At 51.5% G+C, this 19,848-nt stretch overlaps 1 protein-coding gene across 1 annotated transcript in view; it reads right to left on the bottom strand.

Moving 5' to 3' along the window:
• RYR1 (ryanodine receptor 1) overlaps nucleotides 1-19,848 on the bottom strand; it is a 108,378-nt gene that overhangs the window by 75,099 nt on the left and 13,431 nt on the right. Inside the window, 18 exon segments of the mRNA XM_040633935.1 lie at nucleotides 1,350-1,515; nucleotides 1,968-2,128; nucleotides 3,000-3,132; nucleotides 4,087-4,481; nucleotides 7,538-7,746; nucleotides 7,917-8,091; nucleotides 9,266-9,468; nucleotides 10,300-10,607; nucleotides 11,431-11,514; nucleotides 11,902-12,005; nucleotides 12,204-12,308; nucleotides 13,598-13,814; nucleotides 14,804-14,996; nucleotides 15,542-15,783; nucleotides 16,882-17,015; nucleotides 17,673-17,791; nucleotides 17,876-17,971; nucleotides 18,052-18,187. Of these exon segments, the coding sequence (XP_040489869.1) occupies nucleotides 1,350-1,515; nucleotides 1,968-2,128; nucleotides 3,000-3,132; nucleotides 4,087-4,481; nucleotides 7,538-7,746; nucleotides 7,917-8,091; nucleotides 9,266-9,468; nucleotides 10,300-10,607; nucleotides 11,431-11,514; nucleotides 11,902-12,005; nucleotides 12,204-12,308; nucleotides 13,598-13,814; nucleotides 14,804-14,996; nucleotides 15,542-15,783; nucleotides 16,882-17,015; nucleotides 17,673-17,791; nucleotides 17,876-17,971; nucleotides 18,052-18,187 (3,180 nt within the window).

Below are 19,848 nucleotides of genomic sequence, written 5' to 3'. Positions count from 1 at the left end.
GGGATGCATCAGCCAGAGACAGACTGAGAAGCCAGGCCAGCACTCTTTAGATGGTGGTAGACACCAATCGCCCCCAGGGTTAAATTTCGGATTCTCACTGGGCAGGTCTAGGGGGATGCCTGAAATTCCTTATTTCTTTTTTTTAATTTTTATTTTACTTATTTATTTGACAGAGAGAGAGGCAGTGACAGAGGGAACACAAGAGGGGGAGTGAAAGAGGGAGAAGCAGGCTTCCCACTGAGTGGGGAGCCCGATGCAGGGCTCAATCCCAGAACGCTGAGATCATGACCTGAGCCGAAGGCAGCCACGTAACGACTGAGCCACCCAGGCACCCCTGAAATTCCTTATTTCTAACGAGCCCCCAGGTGATCCAGATCTGCTGATTCAGGGACCACACTGTGAGAAGCAAAGCTTTCCAGGACAGACAGCCTGGTTTCTTCAACAAACACATTGCAGAGAAGAGAGAGATGGAAGGGAAATAGATATATGAGAGACTTGAGGGGCATAGCAACCAACTAAAATATATGACTTTATTTGGATTCCAATTCAAAGGAACAAACGGGGAAAAGACATTTTTGAGACAACCAGAGAAATGTGAACATGGACTGGATAGGTGATTAACTAATTAGGAATTCTTAGGGTTTTTTTTTTTTTTTTCAGATACGAGTGGTATAGTGGTTATGCTTTTGAAAAGAATCCTTAGTTTTGTAGAGACACATACTGAAAAGAGATGAAACCATATGATATTTGGGGTCTCCTTCAAAATCATCCAGTGGGTGTGGAAGTGAAGGTGGTGTGAAGGGTAAAGATGAGACAAGATACCTGCGAGTGGGTAACAGCCGAAGCTGGAGAGTGGGGACATGGAGGTCCAGTACACTATTCTATTTTTGCATATTTTTTAACTTCTCCATTTAAAATAAAATTTTATAAAATCCAAGGTAGATGAATTAGTGGATAAATATGTGATAAAGCCAGTGTGGGTGGGAGGTTCTTGGTAGTGGGTATATGTGTGTTTACGGTACGAGACCTTTGATTTTGTTGTATGTTTGAAATCTTTCATAATAAAAAGTTAAAAATGATTCATTCTAGGGCGTACCCTGATTGGTGAGAAGTTGGCAATTGGTGTCACCCGGCCCAAGAGGGACTGTGGACCCCTCTCTAAGGTCAAGGCAGTGCTCTGTCTCCTCCTTTCTGGGTGTCAATTCAGTGGACGGTTGACTAAGTGGTCTCCCAGGGACTTCCCAATCTGGCCTTCCCTGGGGTCTGTCCTCAGAGGGGGACTGGAAGGATCTTCCCAGCATACTGGGACATGAGGACACTATTGCTAAGTTGCTGAGGGCTGGGCTCACCTGGAAAAAGGTGTTGCTCTCTTTGCCATTGGCGGTAAAGGTCATCAAGCCAGTGGCCAAGTCCACCAGGCAGCCAATGACAAGGTCTGTGTGGCTGATCCGACCCTGATGCCCAGAGCTCACGAAGTCCCCGCCCCACACCATGTAGCAGTTGCTGCATTTGAGGCTGGAGGAAACAGGAGTGGTCAGTGCATGGCTCCTCAACGGAGGTGCTCTGGACCCTGGACACTTCCTTCCCCAAACTCCCAGAATACCATGACCTCAGAGCTCCATCCCCAGACCCCCACCATCTGCAGACCTGAGTCCCGAAACCCCAAGCCCCTCAGAGTGAGTGTTCTTAGAAGTTGGCTGGGGGTTCTAGGAGGAAGAGAGGGAAGGGGAGCAGGAAGAGAGAACAGAGACAGGAGGTTATGTAAAAAGTAGAGTGTGAGATGAAGGAAGAGAAAATGGAAAAGACCAAAAAGAAACAGAAGAGGAGGAAAAACCCAGAGGAGGAAAGTAAACAGGGAGAGAAGAAGAGAAGAAGAGGGGGAGGGAAGCTGCTGGGGCAAGCCTGGGGAGAGCCAGGTGCCCAGCGGTGACCTCTCACCTCCCACAGTTCCCACCCCTCCCTGGTACCTGCTATGGACGTTGCCTTGTTCGTCCCCCATGGTCACAGTCACTGCCCGGACCTTGCTGAGGTCAAAGTTCATGTCGTGCTGATGGTAGTCAGGGGTGACCCAGCCCACCCACACACAGCTGGGCTCCTGGCCAGCGAAGACCCTCACGGAGTAATAGTACTGGAGAGGCAAAGGGGGACCAATGGTCAGTCCAGAAGTTTAGTGACACAGGGCTTCCCTGGGACTCTAAGTTGGTCTCTCTAGATTCACAGTGTCCTCTGGGAGTTCAACAAAAAATTACTGGATTTGAGACCCCCCTTCCGGGTCTATGTCCCTCTATTTCTGTGTCTACTGATATATTTTTAGATTCGGGAATCCTCTGGGACTATTTGTGATACCCCAGAATTTGGGTTCCTCTCCAAATTACAATGTTATCAACAAGTTATAGTTAACAAATGGTTCACAAATTAATTTACTTAACTTTTATAATCACCATCAAGTGGGTACAATTTGTTTTAATGATGGGAAACCATTTTAATGATGGGAAACCATAAAACTTCCATAAAGGAGAAGGCATAGAGCAGTGAAGTGGTTGACCTTCTTGGCACCGAGGTAGCCCATAGTCTTAACCACAAGGCTATCTGTATCAGAAAACATTCCAGATCTGGGAAATCCCTAAACTCCACTAGGGTATTGTGAATGTTGGTTCCCAGGAATATACTAGAATAGCTATTAAATTTGAGGGTATTGAGTTTATATGGGTGAACCCAAATATTGAGGTCCCAAGTCTATACTGATATATCCTCTGGATTCTGGGATCCCTGGGAATTTTATCAGTGTAACTTATAGCTTCATTGTGTTCCTGCAATTTTTAGGCCCCCTAGCTATATGGATTTAGGGGCTCAAAGGACTAAATTAGTGTGTGCTCTATTTTGTGGTCTTCAGTGTATATTGGGGTGTCCCCAGGTAAGGGCAATTACTAGGGATTGTAGCATGAAATCTGGAAATCTGAGGGTTCTCTGAGGGAAAATTGAGGGCTCCAGGTTCCCACCGTGGTGGTATTGAGGATGATCTCAGGGTCATCACGGTTGTCAGCAGGCACCACCTCTCGAGGGAGTCGGGGCAGAGTGGGAGTGGCTGGTGGTTGGGTCATCATGGCGGCCTTCTTGGCCTTGAATAAAAACCTGGTGATGGGGAGGAGAGGCTACTGTGAGAACCAGCTCTCAAGCTCAGCCCCCCAGCCCTCTCCACCACAACATTCATGACCCTCACATCCCATTTCTAATACCCAAGCCCCCGCCTCTAGAGGGATAAAATTGCTAACTGTGTCAGCATGATCCATTCTGGAGAAGCTGTGCTCTGTGCTTGCAGATGCCCAAATTTAAGGTGCCTCTGGGGACATGGAGGTTCCGTTTGGGGCATACTGTGGTCCCCCTAAGTCAGCATTTCTCATATGGGTGCTAGAGGCGTTTGGGAAAGGATAATCCTTCATTGTGTGGTACTGTCTTGTGCACTGAAGGCCTGTAGAATTCCTGGAGTCCCCCACTAGCAGTACCACTGTCCCACAAACTGTGATAACCGAAGTCATCCATTATTTCCAAACATCTGCCAAGAGACACAGAACTTCATCCCACTGAAAACCACTGTGATAGTAGGGAAAGCACATTTAGTTTCAAGTCAGGTTTAGGGCCTTTTGAGGGTCTCCTTTGAAGTTAACTTTTGGGGGGACACACTTGAGACACAGAAAGTTAGAATCCCAATTTCTGAATCTTCTAAATCCCAATTTAGAAGACCAGCAGTGTTCACTGGGATACTTTGGGCGTACAGTCAACCCTCCCAAGACACTTGAGTGTCTGTCCGCGTTAGTGTCCATGGATAATAAAGTCCATTGGGTGAAATGCTTTGGGACCTACTAGATACCCCAAGGATAGTGGAGTTCTCCATAGATATAGGGGGTACCCCAATTTTACATTCTCAGAAAAATGAGAGCATCCCAGGAGATAAGGGGGCTCACTTGAGGCATGCTAGGCTCCCTCAGTATTCTGACTCCACTTAACATACATGGGGCTGCTGTGGGACACAATGGGCTTTCTTACGTTACTGAAGTGGGGCCCACCCCGGCCCCACCCTCGACTCACCCTCTCTTCTTGTTCTTCTCTGTGGTGGCATCCTTCTCGTTCTCCACCCTGACAGGCTGGACCTCCACCCCAGCCTGGGCATTGCCCCCGGGCGCCCCCTCCTTGGCATTTCCTTCTTTGCCCCCCTCAGGCTCGCCCCAGCGCCCCGCTGAGCGCCGCAGGTTTTCGTAGTCAGGGTCGGGTTCCGCCGCCCGGGCTTCATCCTCGGCGGGGGGCTGCAGGCCGGGGGGCGCCAGGGGGGTGGCCCCTGCGGTGCACCGAAAATGCTGGTGAAACTGGACTGGAAGGCTCAGCCGGAGAAAGATCATCTCCACAAGACTGTTCTGGGAGCCCCAGGTGCGGTGGCTCAGGCGCAGGCAGGGCGGTGTGTCCACGGTGCCATCCACGCGGGTCACCTAAGGGCAAGCAGGAAGACTGAGCTGGGCAGGCAGGCTAGGCCATTGGTCCTAAACCCAGTACACACGGAGCCACCAGGAGGCCTTGGAACACCTGTGTGAGAATTAGCCAAAGACTCACTCCTCTGAGCGGATGGGCTCCCTGGGGGACACACAGCTTGGCTGTAGGGTGCGCTCAGCCCTCTGCCGAGCTCTGTCTGGGCACCTCGTACAGTGGCAGCCCTGGCTGCCTGGGGAACGTTCCAAACCGACCTATACACAGGCCTCACTCCAGACTGTCATCCAATCCACAAATAATTCCTGAGACCCTACTATGTACCAGGCACCATTCCCCAATGCTGGGAACACATCAACGAACAGAACAAAGGCCCTGCCCTCCTGGTCTCTTGGGGAGACTCTTGGGGAGAGCAGGCCAGAAGGGCCAGAGTTTCGTAAAGGCCCCCCAGATGAATTTTTGCTAAACTTCCTGTATATGGAAATATTCAGAAAAGTGCACGTGTCATAATGCGTAACATGATGAGGTTTTAGAGTGACCCCACCTGTGTGCCCAGAGCCCAGATGGAGACACAGAACTTGATTAAGCCCCACCCACCCACCCAGGAGCCCCCTTGGTGTCCATTTAGTCACCACCCTCTCAAAGACAGTGAGGGAGTCTGATGAGGGAAATGTCCTGACCTGGCCTAAACAAGAGGCAGGAGCTGACAGAGGACAGGTGCCTGACCTGTGCGCTCCAGAAACAGACTCTCAGAGGCTTTCTCGAGACTCCATGAACAAGTGGAGTGGCTCCCTTTCCTTCCTGTCCCATCTTCAAAGACCAAATGCCAAGTCCTCTGTGCTCCCTGCCAGCCAATGAATTCACCTCGAAATTCTGGCCAAGATTTGCTGTTCCCAGACTGTCTGTGGGGTCTTTTTCTCTGTTCTCCCCCCACTCTTATAAACCCTGTTTTGCTCTGCTCCTCCACAACAGTCTACCAACAGTCTCCCTCCCATGATCTGGGTGCAGAGTAACGAAACATCTGAGATATTCTTTCGCAGTAACACCCTCCTGATTTAACACATCACAGATTCACTCTGCCTGTTCTTGAACTGTCTACAAATGGGAAACCACAGGATGTGCTCTTTTGTGTCTGGCTCCTTTCCCTCGGCATTACGCCTGTGAGACTCGTCCACGTGGTGGCGTGTAGGTCAGTGTGCTCGTTCTCACGGCTGTCTAGCGCTCCGGTCCCTGGGTTGAGAACACATCTGGCAGTAACAGGAATGAGGAAGTTCAACATCTGCTCCAGCAGCCTCTCCAGCCCCTGGCACCTCTGGTCTTTCTGCCTCCGCGGTCACCCCTATAATCCACTCTCAATGGGACCTTTCCAAAACTCAGATCTAAACTGGACTTTCCCCTGCTTAAAACCCATCCATTCTCACCTCGTCTTAAAATCCCTCCCCACAAATTACTTTGTAATTACAAAGAGAAAAATAGTAATTTGTGGTAGAGAAACCTGGCAGACTCCACCTTAATCAAACAGTCCGAATTAAAGTAATTGGTAATAAGACATAATGACACTATGTGCCTCCTGATATCCTGCATTAAGCAGGACACAGTGTTCTTGTCTTNNNNGAATATGTGTCACCTATACCTAATCATGGGGAGACATTCAACAAACCAAAATGAGAGATAATCTGCAAAACAACTGGTCTGTACTCTTCAAAAATGTTACTGGCATGAAAGACAAAGACAGACTCAGGAACATTTGACATTAAAGAATAAAGAGACATGGGGCGCCTGGGTGGCGCAGTCAGGTTAAGCATCCAACTCTTGGTTTCTGCTCAGGTCATGATCTCAGGGTTGTGAGATCAAGCCCTGGGTGGGGCTCCACGCTCAGTGTGGAGTCTGCTTGTCCCTCTCCTTCCCCCTCTGTCCTGGCCCCCATTGCTCATGTTCTCTCTCTCTTTGTCTTTCTCTCTCAAATAAGTAAGTAAATAAACAATAAAAAAAAAGAATAAAAAGACATAACAACTAAATGCAATATATAATCCTGGATTGGATCCTGGACCAGAAAAATAAAAAGACACATTATCGCCACAATTAATACAATCTGAATATGAATTACGAATTAGGTAATAGTATGCATTAGTGTCAAATTTCCTGATTTTCATGACCGATTTTCATAACTGCAGTTCTGTAAGAGTATAGCCTGTTCTGAAGAAATGCACATTGAAATATTTAGGGATAAAGAAGCACGATGGGGGCACCTGGCTGGCTCGGTCGGTAGAGCATGTGATTGTTGATCCTCGGGTCATGAGTTTGAGCCCCATGCTGGGCATCGAGCTTACATAAAAATAAAAAACAAAAAGAGGCATGATGTCTCCAACTTATTCAAATGATTCAGAAGTGTGGGGGGGAATTATTGTGAGGAAATCTGAACAATGCCGTGGATGGGAAAACTGAGGCTCAGGAGGAGACAGTCACATGTCCAAGGCTACACTGCAGATAAGAAGCCAACCCAGGTCTGGCTGATTCTAAAGTACCCACTGAAGCTTAGCCATGTGGGATTCAGGTTCCTCCCAGGTTGAGAAAAGAACTATCACTTTGGTCTACGTGATTATGGTCAGAGTCTGATGCTAAGCTTAACCTTGGTAAAGAAAACACACTAGAGCCTAAAAACTAGGATACTCAGATTAATGAAAAGCTGCTAAAAAAATGAAAAAAATATGTATATACAGATAGCAATTAGTAAGGATGGTGCCAAAATGTACTCAGAGATTTATATTTCTTTAAACCTTGCTGTAAGATGAGATGTTATAAAGACTGGAAATTTCCATCAGGGTCACTTAACCCAGCTCCTCTTTTTTCCCTTCCCCCACTTAATAGGCAAGGCACCTGGAGGTCAGACAAGTTGTGGTTCTCTAGTTATACCCTACAAGGCAGCCCCAGGAGCCCACTGACCTGACATCCCCTTCTACACGGTTAACACAGAAGGAAAGGAGAAATTTGGGGAAGAGAACTGTGGGAAGAATGAGGTTTGAAGGCAGATCAGAGGGTACTGAGTGGGGTCAGTCCTCACCTCATAGTGGGGGTGCTCAAGGGGCACGGCCTCAAATTGGGGAAGGCTTTTGCTGAACCAGGTGGTGACTGGGCGCTGCATGTTGATGGCGAATGGCTCAAAGCCTTCCTGGAGGCCACAGATGGCAAAGAACCGCAGGGAGCTCACGTCCTGGCCCAGGTTCAGGTGACCCACCTGGCCAGGTCCCAAGCTGCAGACAGGCAGGAAGCCTGGTGGGAGAGGACGGAGGGGCAGGGGTGAGGACAGGTGGGCAGGGCAGGGGCAGGAGGGGAGGAGGTACCGTGGAAGGAAGGGACGGAAAAGCAGGAGGCTGGGGACGCAGTGTAGGGTCAGGTGAGAGGACAGAAAACCAGAAAGGGGCCATGAGGCCAGCCCTCACCATCCCCAATCTCGATTTCCCGGAAGGCTGTCTCAGAGCCCGAATCAGACATGAGGACCTCGCCATTGAGGGTGAAGATAATGGTGTTCTCTGTGAGGTCGATCATGCAGCCCACGACATCACCCGGCTGCCATGGACGCCCAAATGGTTCACTGCCCAAGTGCCAGCGCTGGCCCTGTGAGGAGGCGAGGGGAAGATGCGGCATGGGAGAGACACACAGAGAAACAGAAACATATAGAAGCAAGGAGAGATGTGTAAAGATACATATGCAAGAGATCAAGTTTAGGGCATGCGGGACAGAAGAGGGGTCACCCCCACAGGGCCCCCATCTTTTCCCACATTTGTATCCACGGTCCTTAGAAGGTAAGGGACAGGCTTTTATGCTCTCCCTTCCCACTGATCTCCACATCCCATCTCTTCAGCCTGAGCTCTCTACTGTTTCCATGGCTGGGGCTGGGGTTATGCAGACCACCAGCGTTGTAGTGGGGAGTTGGGGGCAGCTGCAAGTGACAGTGATGGAAAGGAAAAACGAGCCTGCCAATGTCCCCTCTCCAGATTCATATAGATCCATACACCCCCAGAATAGATCAATGGGTAATGGGACAGATGGATGGGAAGCAGGTATATGGCTGGATGGAAGAATGAAATGAAAGGTGAGTCTACATGGGTTGATACTGGGAAGGAAGAAAGTATAGACAAAGACAGATGGATGAGTGGGTAGGTGGAAGGATGGGCAGGTGGATGGGTGGATAAATGGACGAACTGATAGATTCACGCATTAAAGGATTAAATAAATGAATTCACAAATTGATTAAATAAGTGAATGGCTGAACTAACAAATAAATGAATAAACAGATGGAAATGTGGATGGTTAAATGATTATCTGGACCGATGAGTAGATGGATGGATAGTTGGATTTGTGGGTAGATGAATGGATGATGGATAGCTATATGCATGGACAAGGGCACTTGGGTGGCTAAGGGGGTTAAGCATCTGCCTTTGGCTCAGGTCATGATCTCAGGGTCCTGGGATCGAGCCCCATGCTGGGCTCCCGGCTCAGCAGGGAGTCTGCTTGTCGCTCTCCCTCCCCCTGCTTATGCTCTCTCTCTCTCAAATAACTAACTAAATAAATCTTTATTAAAAAAAGATATATGCATGGACCGGGAGGGTGGGACAGATGGATGGATGGATGGATGGATGGATGGATGGATGGATGGATGGATGAATAAGTGGTAAGGCAGATGCAGGGATGAGTGGACAATGGGGCACAGACAGAGGTGGGGCTGGAGTGTATGAGCTGTGGGAGGGACGACAGGACCTGGCAGAGTGGAGCCCCAGGAGGTACCCACGCGGTGCCCATTGAAGACATAGGCCAGCTCATCAGCTCCCAGCTCCACGTCAGGCCGCAGGTCGGGCCTCGCCCAGCCCACTCGCATCTCACCCGTGGTGACTGCTTCGAACTCAAAGTACCAGCGTCCGCTCTGCACCACATAGGATTTCTCTGCCCGGAAGATGCGCACCCGGTCCCAGCGAGACTGGCTCTCCACCAGACCTGCAAATGGGGCCAGGCAGAGTCAGGGGCTGGGTGGGGAGTGGATCCCAAGACACTGAGAAGTTGGTGGGAGACACCAGAGAAGTCAAGAGCCTTGGGGGACTGAGGGAAAAGGGATAATTTCTTGGTATTACAGGAGAAGACCTGGGGACTCTCAAGCTAGTCAAAGAGGTGGGAAGGACCTACTAAGTGAGACAGCCCCCCGCCCCATCTCTTTAGCAGTCAGAGCCCTCAGAGAAGAGATGCTGACAGAGACAGAAAGTCAGGTCAGGCACCATCATGGTCTAGGGTTAAGGGTCAAGATTAGGGTTGATGTTTAGATTCAAGGGTTGAGAAAAGGATCAGGGAGAGAGTGTCAGAGTCAGGCTCAGAGAGAGGACAAAATTGGGGCTTGGGCCAGGGATAGAGAAACTGAAGGTTGGGGACCACAGCTAGGGCACCTGATCAAAGCTGGAATTAGAAGTCAGTGATAGGTCAGGGGTCAGGTTAGGGGTAGGGGTTAGAGGCTCTGAGTTCTTGGCTGGGTGGCTCCATTTTGTAGCCATAAAGGTCAACAGTTAGACGTCATAGCTGGGGGCCGGGATTGGAGTCGGGGATCAGGGCTAGTGCTCACTGGGCTCGTGATCTGGCAGGGCTCAAGTATGATCAAGGTCAGTGGTCAAGACTGGGCTCCGGGTCGGGGTCAGAGTAAGGGTCAGGGTTGGGGGAGAAAGGCTCGGTGTTGTAGATGTAGCCCATTCAGGGGCCAAATGGGGTCAGAAGTCAGGGGTCAGGCAGCGGGGCCCACATCAGCGCAGGAGTTAGCGTAAGGGGCCCAAGGTCTGCACTCACTGGGCTCCTGGTCAGGCGGCTCGATGTTGTAGCCGTAGCCCAGCAGCGTGCGCACGGCCTGGCAGAGGCTGTCCCGGTTGCTCCGTTTGGTGGCCTCATCCAGCAGGCGGTAGGGCACAAGGCGAGGGTTGCGGCGTGCTGGGATGTCCTGCACGGCACTGTAGCTCCAGCCCTGGGCCACGCGGTCTCGTGCCCACACATTGTGCCCATTCTCCGCCAGCCGGTCCACCAGCGTCATCTGCGCCGGTGTCAGCCGCACGTGGCTCAGGTCTAGCGGTGCCGGCTTGTACCCATTGCTCATCATGTACCTGTGCACGTGGCAGAGCTTGGTGAGAGGAGACCCCTCACCCCCACCTCTGGGCCCCGAGCAACAGAATCCCTGACTTCTGACCCTTGCTCCCAGGGTCTTGTGATCCTGAGCTCTGAGTTTTGGGATTTCTGACCTACGATCTCAGACATCGGGTTCTATGACTCCCCTGAATGAGCTTTGAGATACTTGGCCTCTTAACACAGGATCCTGTGACCCTAGCAAGGGCTTTTGCTTCACTGACCTCTGGCCTCTCTGACCCCTGCGATGTGATTTTGGGAGCCTCATCTTCAACCCTGGGACTCTGACCTCTCATCTCTAACTCTGAGTTTTCCTACCTCTGACCTCAGAGCTCTGTCACTTCAAATTCCTGGGTTTGGAGTCCTTGACCTCTGAACCCTGGCCTCTATCCTCAGGACCTCTGATCTCTCACCTATAATTTTAGTGTCCCTTACTCACGACTCCCAAGAACTTCTCATCTCTTTCCATTGACCCCCCCGCCCCACCTCTGACTTGAAGATATTACCTCTGTTCCCTCATTTTCCCTGATTCCATGGCACACCCTGACCTTGGGTCCCAATTCACACCCCCTGTCCCTCTGGAAGTCCCACCTCTGCAATCCTGACACCTCCCCAGGACACTCACCACTGACTCCAGAGCCCTGACCCTTGACCCCTGGTCCTATGACCTTTACCCTAACCTGTAATTCCTTTTTCTCTGACCTCAGCCTCCCTACAAGACCCCCTCAACCGCCCAGCCCTCACCATGTCATCCCCAGCCTCCTACTCTATCCCCCAGACAGGACCCGGGCCACCCACACTCACGTCTTGGGGAGTTTGGTCTTCTTCAGGTTGTCTTCCGCCTTCTCATCCGCCATGCCCACGTGGCAGCCCAGCGCCAGCAGAGTCCTAGGGTGCGGGGGACAGGGTCACCCCACACAGCCTCCTGGCCCCTGGACTCCTCTCCCTGAGCCTGGCTCCCCTCCTTCCCCAGTCCCTGCTGGCCCTCCGCATCTCTTGCTCTGGCTTTCTGGGTGTCTGTCCCCATCTCTCTGCCTTGGTCTCTGTCTCTCTGACTGCTGTCTCTCCCCGTTCCCTTGTCTCCATATCTCTTCGCCTGTGTCCACCTTTTCCTGTCCACTTCTTCCCCCGATTCCACGTCTCTCTCTTTCTCTTACTGACCAGCTCTCTTTATGCCTCTGTTACTCTTTCTTGCCTTCTTCAGTCTCTGCTTCACGATCCCTCCTCCTCACCAGCAGCCAGGCCCAGGCCCCTGCTCCCCAGTACCGCCCTCACTTGAGTGTCTCCCCCGACATCTGCAGGTTGTAATTCCTCTCGGGCTCTGGTAGGCTGTGGAAGTCCACAAGACATGGGTGCAGCCTCTTGTTGTCATCCCGAACCTGGAGAAACCCCAGTGTCAATTCCTCAGGGTCCCCGTCCCTCTCCCCCACATGCCCAGACTGCAACCCCTGACCTCCTGCCCTTAGTTCTACCACAGGAAACCCAAGAGTCCCTTCCCCCCACCATGGGACCCTCCCTGCTCACTCCCCCAACAGCCAGGCTAGCCTGACGTCCTCATGCTGCAGGCAGCCCCTCACCGGGCCGTAGGTCCAGCCCTGCTCAATGCGAGTCAGTGCCCAGAGTTCGTGGATGTTCTCTGCCAGCTTCTCCCGAATACGCTCCAGATGGGGAGGCAGGACAATCTAGGGGGAGGGGAGGGAACGTTTGTGAGGTCCCTGTGTTCCTTCCAGCCTGCACCATGACCCCTCTTCCCAAGGACAGTCCCCCAGACCTTTTCTGGGATTCTGAGCCCTGCTCCTCATCACCTGACCCTGACCCTAGGGTTGACACCCAGCTGAGTAAGGACTTAGAATCACAGAATTAAGGAATTATCTGGGAGTGGGACTATCTCCCCCTGTGGACTGGTTGCTCCATGAGGACAGGACCTGGGGCTGCCTCAGTCTCCACCACTTTCCCAGCCCTGCCCAGCCCAGAGCGAGGCCCAGAGGAGATGCCCCGGAAGTGGTTGCTGAAAGAATGGATGAGTCTCTTTCCTTCTTTGTATAATGAGGATCCGAACACTACTGACCTCATAAGGATTCAGTGATATAACCTAGATAAACTACTAAATCTTACATAGTTTATGTAAATGCCTGGCACACAGTAGGTGACTAATAAATATTTATGTCATTAGTGTTCTTCAGACAAGAGATAATGATGGTTTGGACCAGGGCGGGCCATGGGGAGGAGAGGAGGTGAGGAGGGATGTATGGGAGGCCAAGTGGACAGTCCATGAGGCTGACAAGCTGGGGGAGTGGGAGGGAGACATCCAGAAGGAGGCCCTCGGTCTGGCCTGGCTACAGGGGGGATGGAGTACTATTGACTCAGGACTGTGCTAAGCACTTCACAGACAGTAATTCATCTAACTTTCAGGACCATGCTACCAGGTAGGCTCTACTGTTATCCCCCTTTCCTCACAGATGACCAAACTGAGGCCCAGAGGAAGAGGAGGGAGGCCACATACCTATGGTAACACACTGAAAATCAGACCCTCACGGTCAGGCTCTTGAACACGACTTCTGTGGCCTCTGATAGGGACATGTCTGGGTAGGATGGTGGGGAGCTCAGGTTGGGACAAGAGGCGTGGGAAGATCCAGACGCAAGAGATGACAATAAACTAGTGGAAAAGATCTCAAGCTTCACAATCAGCACCTGGGCTCAAGTCAGCTCTGTGGCTTGCACGGGTTGGTTACCTCTCAGGGCTTCCTTCCCTCAGCTGTAAATCAAGGGCAATAATAGTCCTCTCTGTAGGGGGCTACACTGAGGATTCCTGGAAACTGGGATTCTACTTTAAGAGAGTTCTTTGCCTCCACTTTTCCTCAGTTTCCCCATCTGTTAAACAACAAGGTTCCCAACTTCCAGCACAGTTCCCCACCTCCTTGACTCCTAAGAGGGTCTGCCTCACAGGAAATTCTTGTGGGGCATGCAGTACCTGGACCGTGTCCACAGGGCAGGGCACAAAGTCGGTGTGTGAGAGGCAGCGGCTGGGGCCCACCAGGTGGGGCCCCCGAGGCCCCTCCCGCCGATACTCCTTGATGGGCTCCAGATGAAGTCGCTCTCGAGGGAGCACAGCCTCGTGGCATGGGGCATAGCCAGGTGGAGGCAGGAACTTGAATTCACCATGGCGACCACCAAGCAGGAACCGCACCCTGAGTGGGAGAGAGAGGTCACTGGTGGGGCAGATTACAAGGAGAATCTGTGCTCAGTGGGGGTAAGGGAGCAATCCTGGGATCGATGGAAAGTTCTGGGAAAGATCACTGGGCATAGAGTCATGGAAGTCATTTAGGGTCAAAAAGGAAAGTATAACGTCAAAGAGAATGTCTGAGGCCAATGAGAATCATTGGAGAATCAAAAAAGGAAAGTGTGGGGTCATTGGGAAGTTAATGCAGGGTCATGGGAAGGTCCCCTGGAAGAGACCCTGGCTCAACAGAGTATTTGGGGATATTGGGAAGTATTGGGGAGAACAAAAAGGTCATTTGGAAATCACTGAAAATCTGAAGTAATGGTGAGATAACTGTAATCACCACTGGGGAGCCCTTCACAGAGCTTGGGATCATCGGGAAAAGAATGAGTTATTGAGGTCTTTGAAATAATTGGGATCATTGAGGGATAAATGTCACTGTGGGATTACGGAGTGACTGGAAGATAACTGGGAGATGCTGGGTCACTGAGAAATTGTTAAAAGCATGGAGTTGTTGGGAGAGTCCAAGATCACTGGGAGGTCACTGGGAGGATCTGGGGTCACAGGAAGACAGATGTCAGATTCTGGAGTCATTTGGCGGTCATTGAAATGGCATAGAGTCATTGGGAGAGCCTGACATCATTTGGGAATTAACTGGGAGAGTCTGGAGCTATTAGGTCATTGTGCAATTTGGGGGGGACACTTGAAGGTCACTGGAATGATATGGGGTTGTGAAGAAGCTGAGGTCATTGGAAGGGTCTGGGTCATTGGGAGAACACTAAAGTGTCTGGGACCATGTAGCGGTCACTGGGACCTTCACATAGGGATCTGATCAGTCAGTCCTGAGGGTAGGCTACCAGATCCTGGCCTTCTAGGAGGCCATGTTATGACTAGGGAAGCTGTCTTGGAACAGTCCCAGGTCTGGGGCTTGGCAAGCGGGCAACGGTAAGTTCTCACTTGACACCAGCCGAGAAGCTGACGACAGGGAAGAAGAGCCCATCCAAGTTGAAGGCCTCAAAGACGCCCTGCACAGGACAGCCATTGATGCGGAAGGAGATGGATGGCACACTGAGGTCCAGGCAGCAGCTGACCACGTCCTCCGGGGCCAGGAGGTGCTGCCCTGGGGAAGTCACCAGGCGTGCCACGTGTCCTGCACCAGGGCACCAGGGTCAGAAGTCAGAGGTCTCAAGATCTCATTGGTCAGAGACCAATGGTCTCAAGAGACAAGAAGCAGATATTAAAGGATCCTATGGGATCTAGATCCTGGCAACCCTAAGGTCAAATGTTCCCATGGAGGGCCCAGGAGCTCTGAGATTAGCGGGGAGGTCAAGGTTCCCCTGAGGTTAGGATCCTGAGACCTGTGGGGTCAGAGATTAAAATCCTGGAGTTAGAATTCTGGAACCTTTGGGGTCATAAGTCAAAGACCACAAAATGTCATAAAAATCAGGAAAGTTTTCTAGGATCTCTAGGGCCAGAGATCATACATTTCCTAGGGCCAGAGTTCTGGAAGCTATGAGGAAATGGGTTAGGGCCAAGACTCTGGAAGCTCTAGGTCTTGGGAAATTAGGATTAAGAGGTCAAAAGTTGGCCTATTCTGGGGATCAGGATCCCAACAACCCCAAGATGTGTGGTGAGAATCTTGGAAACTCTGGGGCCAATAATCAGGGATGAGAGCCCCTGGAAGGGTCCAGGTACCTGTCCAGAGATGCAGCCCGTCAAAGCCGTAGGAATAGAGGTCGTCGCCGACCCCATTGCCGCCCCAGCCCTCGCCGCCCCCTGGGTAGGGGCTGTAGCCCTCAGTGAGGGCCCAGCCCACCCTCAGGTGGGTGGCCTGAGCTGTCAGGAATGGAGCCACCTCGTCCACCATCACCTCAAAGTACCATTTGCCATACTGCGTGGTGCCCTCTGCTCGGCCCACAAAGATGTTTGGGCGGATGCTGCAGGAGAGACGGGACAGGAGAGGGAGTGAGGGAGAGATGGGAAGCAGAGCCAGGCTGTTGTGGGGTGGAGGTGGGAAAGGGAGAAAGAGGAGGAAAGACATACACAGGAAAAACAGAAGACAGAGACATGGAGACAGAGAAAGCAGAGACAAAGACAGAAAGAGACCTCAAAAAACAGAAGAGTGGTGCCTGGCTGGCTCAGTCAATAGAGCGTGTGACTCTTGATCTCAGGGTTTTGAGTTTGAGCGCCCATTGGGATGTAGAGATTACTTAGAAATAAAATCTTTTTTTTTAAAGATTTTATTTATTTATTAGACAGAGATAGAAACAGCCAGCGAGAGAGGGAACACAAGCAGGGGGAGTGGGAGAGGAAGAAGCAGGCTCATAGCGGAGGAGCCTGATGTGGGGCTCGATCCCATAACGCCAGGATCACGCCCCGAGCCGAAGGCAGAGGCTTAACCGCTGTGCCACCCAGGCGCCCCTAGAAATAAAATCTTAAAAAAAAAAAAAAAAAACAGAGGGGCGCCTGGGTGGCTCAGTTGGTTACACATCTGACTCTTGAATTTGGCTCAGGTCATGAACTCAGGGTTGTGAGATTGAGCCCCGCCATCAGGCTCTACGCTGGACATGGAGCCTACTTAAGATTTTCTCTCTCTCCCTCTCCTTCTGTCCCTCCACACACTCTTTCTCTCTTTCTCTCAAAATAGAAACAAAAACAAAACAAAACAACAACAACAACAAAACCAGAGATGGAGAGAGATGGGTGAGAGAAAGAAAAAAAGAAATGGAGGAGAAATAGAGACAGACATAGAAACAGACAGACAGAGACAAAAAGAGCAAACAGAAAAAGAGAAAGAGAGAGTGGAACAGACAGAGGCAGAAATGGAGCAGGGAGAGAGGACAAGAGGAGTGGAAGCTGGGATGAGCTAGGGCAAGAGCGGACATCTGGGAGGCCCAGGTGTCAAGTCCCAGGGTGGAACACTTTGGAAGGGACAGCCACCTGACTGTGGAGTCTGAGTCTGGGAAAGGGTTGAGAGGTTCTGCGATCTGTGATCAGGGAGGAGTCACGCTGGGGTCAGAGATTGGGGGCCAGACCTGGTGACATAGTTGATGAGGTTTGTCTGCAGCAAAAGCTCTCGGCCAGGGAGCAAGTTCTCAGTAATGAGATCTTGGTTGGAGCGCACGGCCACGCCATTGCACACACACAGGGAACACAGCACATCTAGCACCTGGAAGTCAAGGTCAGAGGTCAGGTGGTGACAGCACCAGGGCAGGGAGATCATGGAAGGTCTACAGTGGGAAGCCAGAAGTTAAGGATACTATGCCAGGACAGAAGATGGAGATTTTGACTGTGAGGAGGTGGTGAATGTGGGGAGATCAGGGCTCACAGAGGAAGGTCAAGGATCACAGAGGAAGGTCAGGCTGGGGGCCACAGGAGCTGGGATAAGGCATCAGCAGTGTAAGGAAGGAGAGACTGGAGTAGGACGAGGGGTCAGAGGGACAAGGGAAAGGGTTGGTTAGGGAGAGCGTGGGGGTCAAAAGAAGATTTTAGATCACCAGGGGCTGCACACTCGTGTTTTCGGGGGGTAGCTGGATAATGTACACATGTGAGCTGGTTAGAAATCATGCATCGGGAACAGGTAGGACCCATGGCAAACTGCAGAGTGTAAACACAGTCACCTAAAGACTACAAAATGAGATATTTTTAAAAAATATTTCAGAAAGCTAATGAAGCATGCCCGTGGCCCAGAATCCATTTAAGAACTATAAGTATGAGACCCTTGTGTTGAGATGGAAGCATGTGCAGAGGAGTCCAAGACGGGGGAGGGAAGTGAGGGAAGTGGAGAATTCCAGGGCATGGGGAAAGGTCAGGGTGAGGGGCCCACCTTGTGGTTCCTTCCGTGCTTGTCCAGGAGGGAGATGATGGACTTGATGTGGTTCTCTTGGATGATGTTCAGCACCTCAGGACTCTCAATCAGGACACAGTACAGCACCTCCAGGATCCCTGTGCAGATGGCAGAGTGACAGGTGACGTGACGGCGGCCCTCCCCTGCCCCAGCCCCTGTCCCCTCCCCCGGGGTTCTCCTACCAGAGGAGGCCTCCAGCCGATCCAGCTTGCTGACCAGCCAGTCCAGGTTGGTGGAGAAGAGGGCACAGTTGGTACGATTGCCACGGATCAGGGAGGCTGAGGGTGGAAAGAGGGGTCAGACCCAATGGGACTGAGAACCTGGGGGCTCTAGGTTAAGTCAGGACTGGGCCCCTTACCCAGGAGTTCATAGAGCAGGTTCACAATCTCTTTCCAAGACTCGGCTGCCTCCTCCCCCGCAAATTCGGCGAAGTGGGCAGCAGTGGTGTAGACATTCAGGCGGTCAATGCAGTTCAGGACCAAGGAGAGCATCCCCTGGGGTGGGGAAAACAGGGTGGGTCACCACGGGAGCCCAGGCCCTCCCTTCCTTGCCTTTCTTGGATTTGCGAATTCATTTGACTTCAACAACCAGTGACTATGTCCGCAGATTCTCTGCCCTTGGCTCCATGTTCGCCTCCACTCCCATCACCCTCCTCTCCTCCTCAGCTCGCCATATCTGTCCTTGTCCTCTCTGCCGCTGTCCCCAACACAATAAATCCTTGTTAACATCAAGACTGACTTTGTGCTTTTCCTTCCCGAAGTTGTCTTTCCATCCCATCCACTTCCAAGCACCCCACTTTGGTCCCGGCTGGCCCAGCTCACTCTCCACACCAACCATCGGAGAGATTTTTTCACATTTTACATTTTCATCTTTGCCTTCTTTTATCGTGAATTAGAACATACAGAATGCTAACGACCTGTATGTATAACATACAGTAAGGCACATAAAAATATGCAGTCAGCTCTTGTTATTCACGCTAGTTGGATTCTATTAAGTCACCAAGAACACGGAATTAGCAAATACTGAACCAAACAGGGAGTTTCTCTGAGTCACAACATTTTTGTTCAACAATCAATACATCCTCTTGATTTATATGTGCGTCTGTTTAAAGATGCTGATTTAATATATACTGTTGATTCATTAACATTGAATTCACGGCCAACAGCACTATAACTGATGCCTAAATGAAGCTTATCGAACATTTATTTTCTCTGTAAGGCACATCGCAGCGCCTCACGCTCAGGAACACTAGGCGGCCCCCCAGCACTACACTTGCAGGCCACTTTAACCGGCGAAATCAACAAGAAACCGTCACAGGGTGGAGGGCGGTTATTTCATCTCTCTGAGCTTCAGTGACCCATCTGTAATATGGGAATTACAACCCTCATGGGGTCATCAGGAGGACGTCATGTATATAGCATCCTTAGCACATAATAAAGGCTAAATGCAAGGTAATAATAACCACTAACACTTATACAGCATCTGCTATGTGCTGGCACCAGGCTTGGCATATACTGATTCTGCTCATAAGGAAGTTCTGTTATTGTTACTATTGTCATTTCTGGATCAGACTGGGAGTCCCTGGAGAGGAGGAGGGCCAGGTCGTTAGCATTTAAGTGAACATGCTCCCCCATCACCCTGTGGAGACATCAGACCTTCAGATCTTTGTCCAGTCCCCTCCTCCCACCCGGCTCCGTCCCCCTCACTCAGACCCGGTGCTGAGCGGAGGCCTCTCCACATCTCTTCCCTTGGTGCTCTCAAAACACACGGACCCCCAGCCCCTTACTCCAGCGGAGGGCCCTCCCTGCACTGAGGTCCCGGATGCTCAAAGAGCACCCTCTGGCCCTGCCCTTACCCCCATGCCCCACTCTAGTTCAGTCCTCCCAACTGCAGGCCGAGCCCCCGCAGACACGGCCTCCTGAGTCCCGCAGCCTCATCCTCTGACTTCTTCCCAGGCCTGACAGCCTCCACAGGCCTCCCACTGCACAGGGCTTCACTTAGGCCCCGCCCTCTCCCCCGGGTAAAGGAACAAGGCCCGCCCCACCCCCTTCGCTCTAGTTCCGACTCTCACAGCCACCGCCCATGCTCCGCCAAACGCCTTGCCCCTCCCTCAAGGCTCCGCCTACCAACTCAAGTTCCCGCCCCTCCTCCAGGC

Source organism: Ursus maritimus, unplaced genomic scaffold, assembly GCF_017311325.1.
Source record: "Ursus maritimus isolate PB19 unplaced genomic scaffold, ASM1731132v1 scaffold_19, whole genome shotgun sequence".
NCBI classification, from domain to species: Eukaryota; Metazoa; Chordata; class Mammalia; order Carnivora; family Ursidae; genus Ursus; species Ursus maritimus.
Note: the sequence above shows the minus strand (reverse complement) of the source record. Positions and strands in the feature narration are given on the sequence as shown.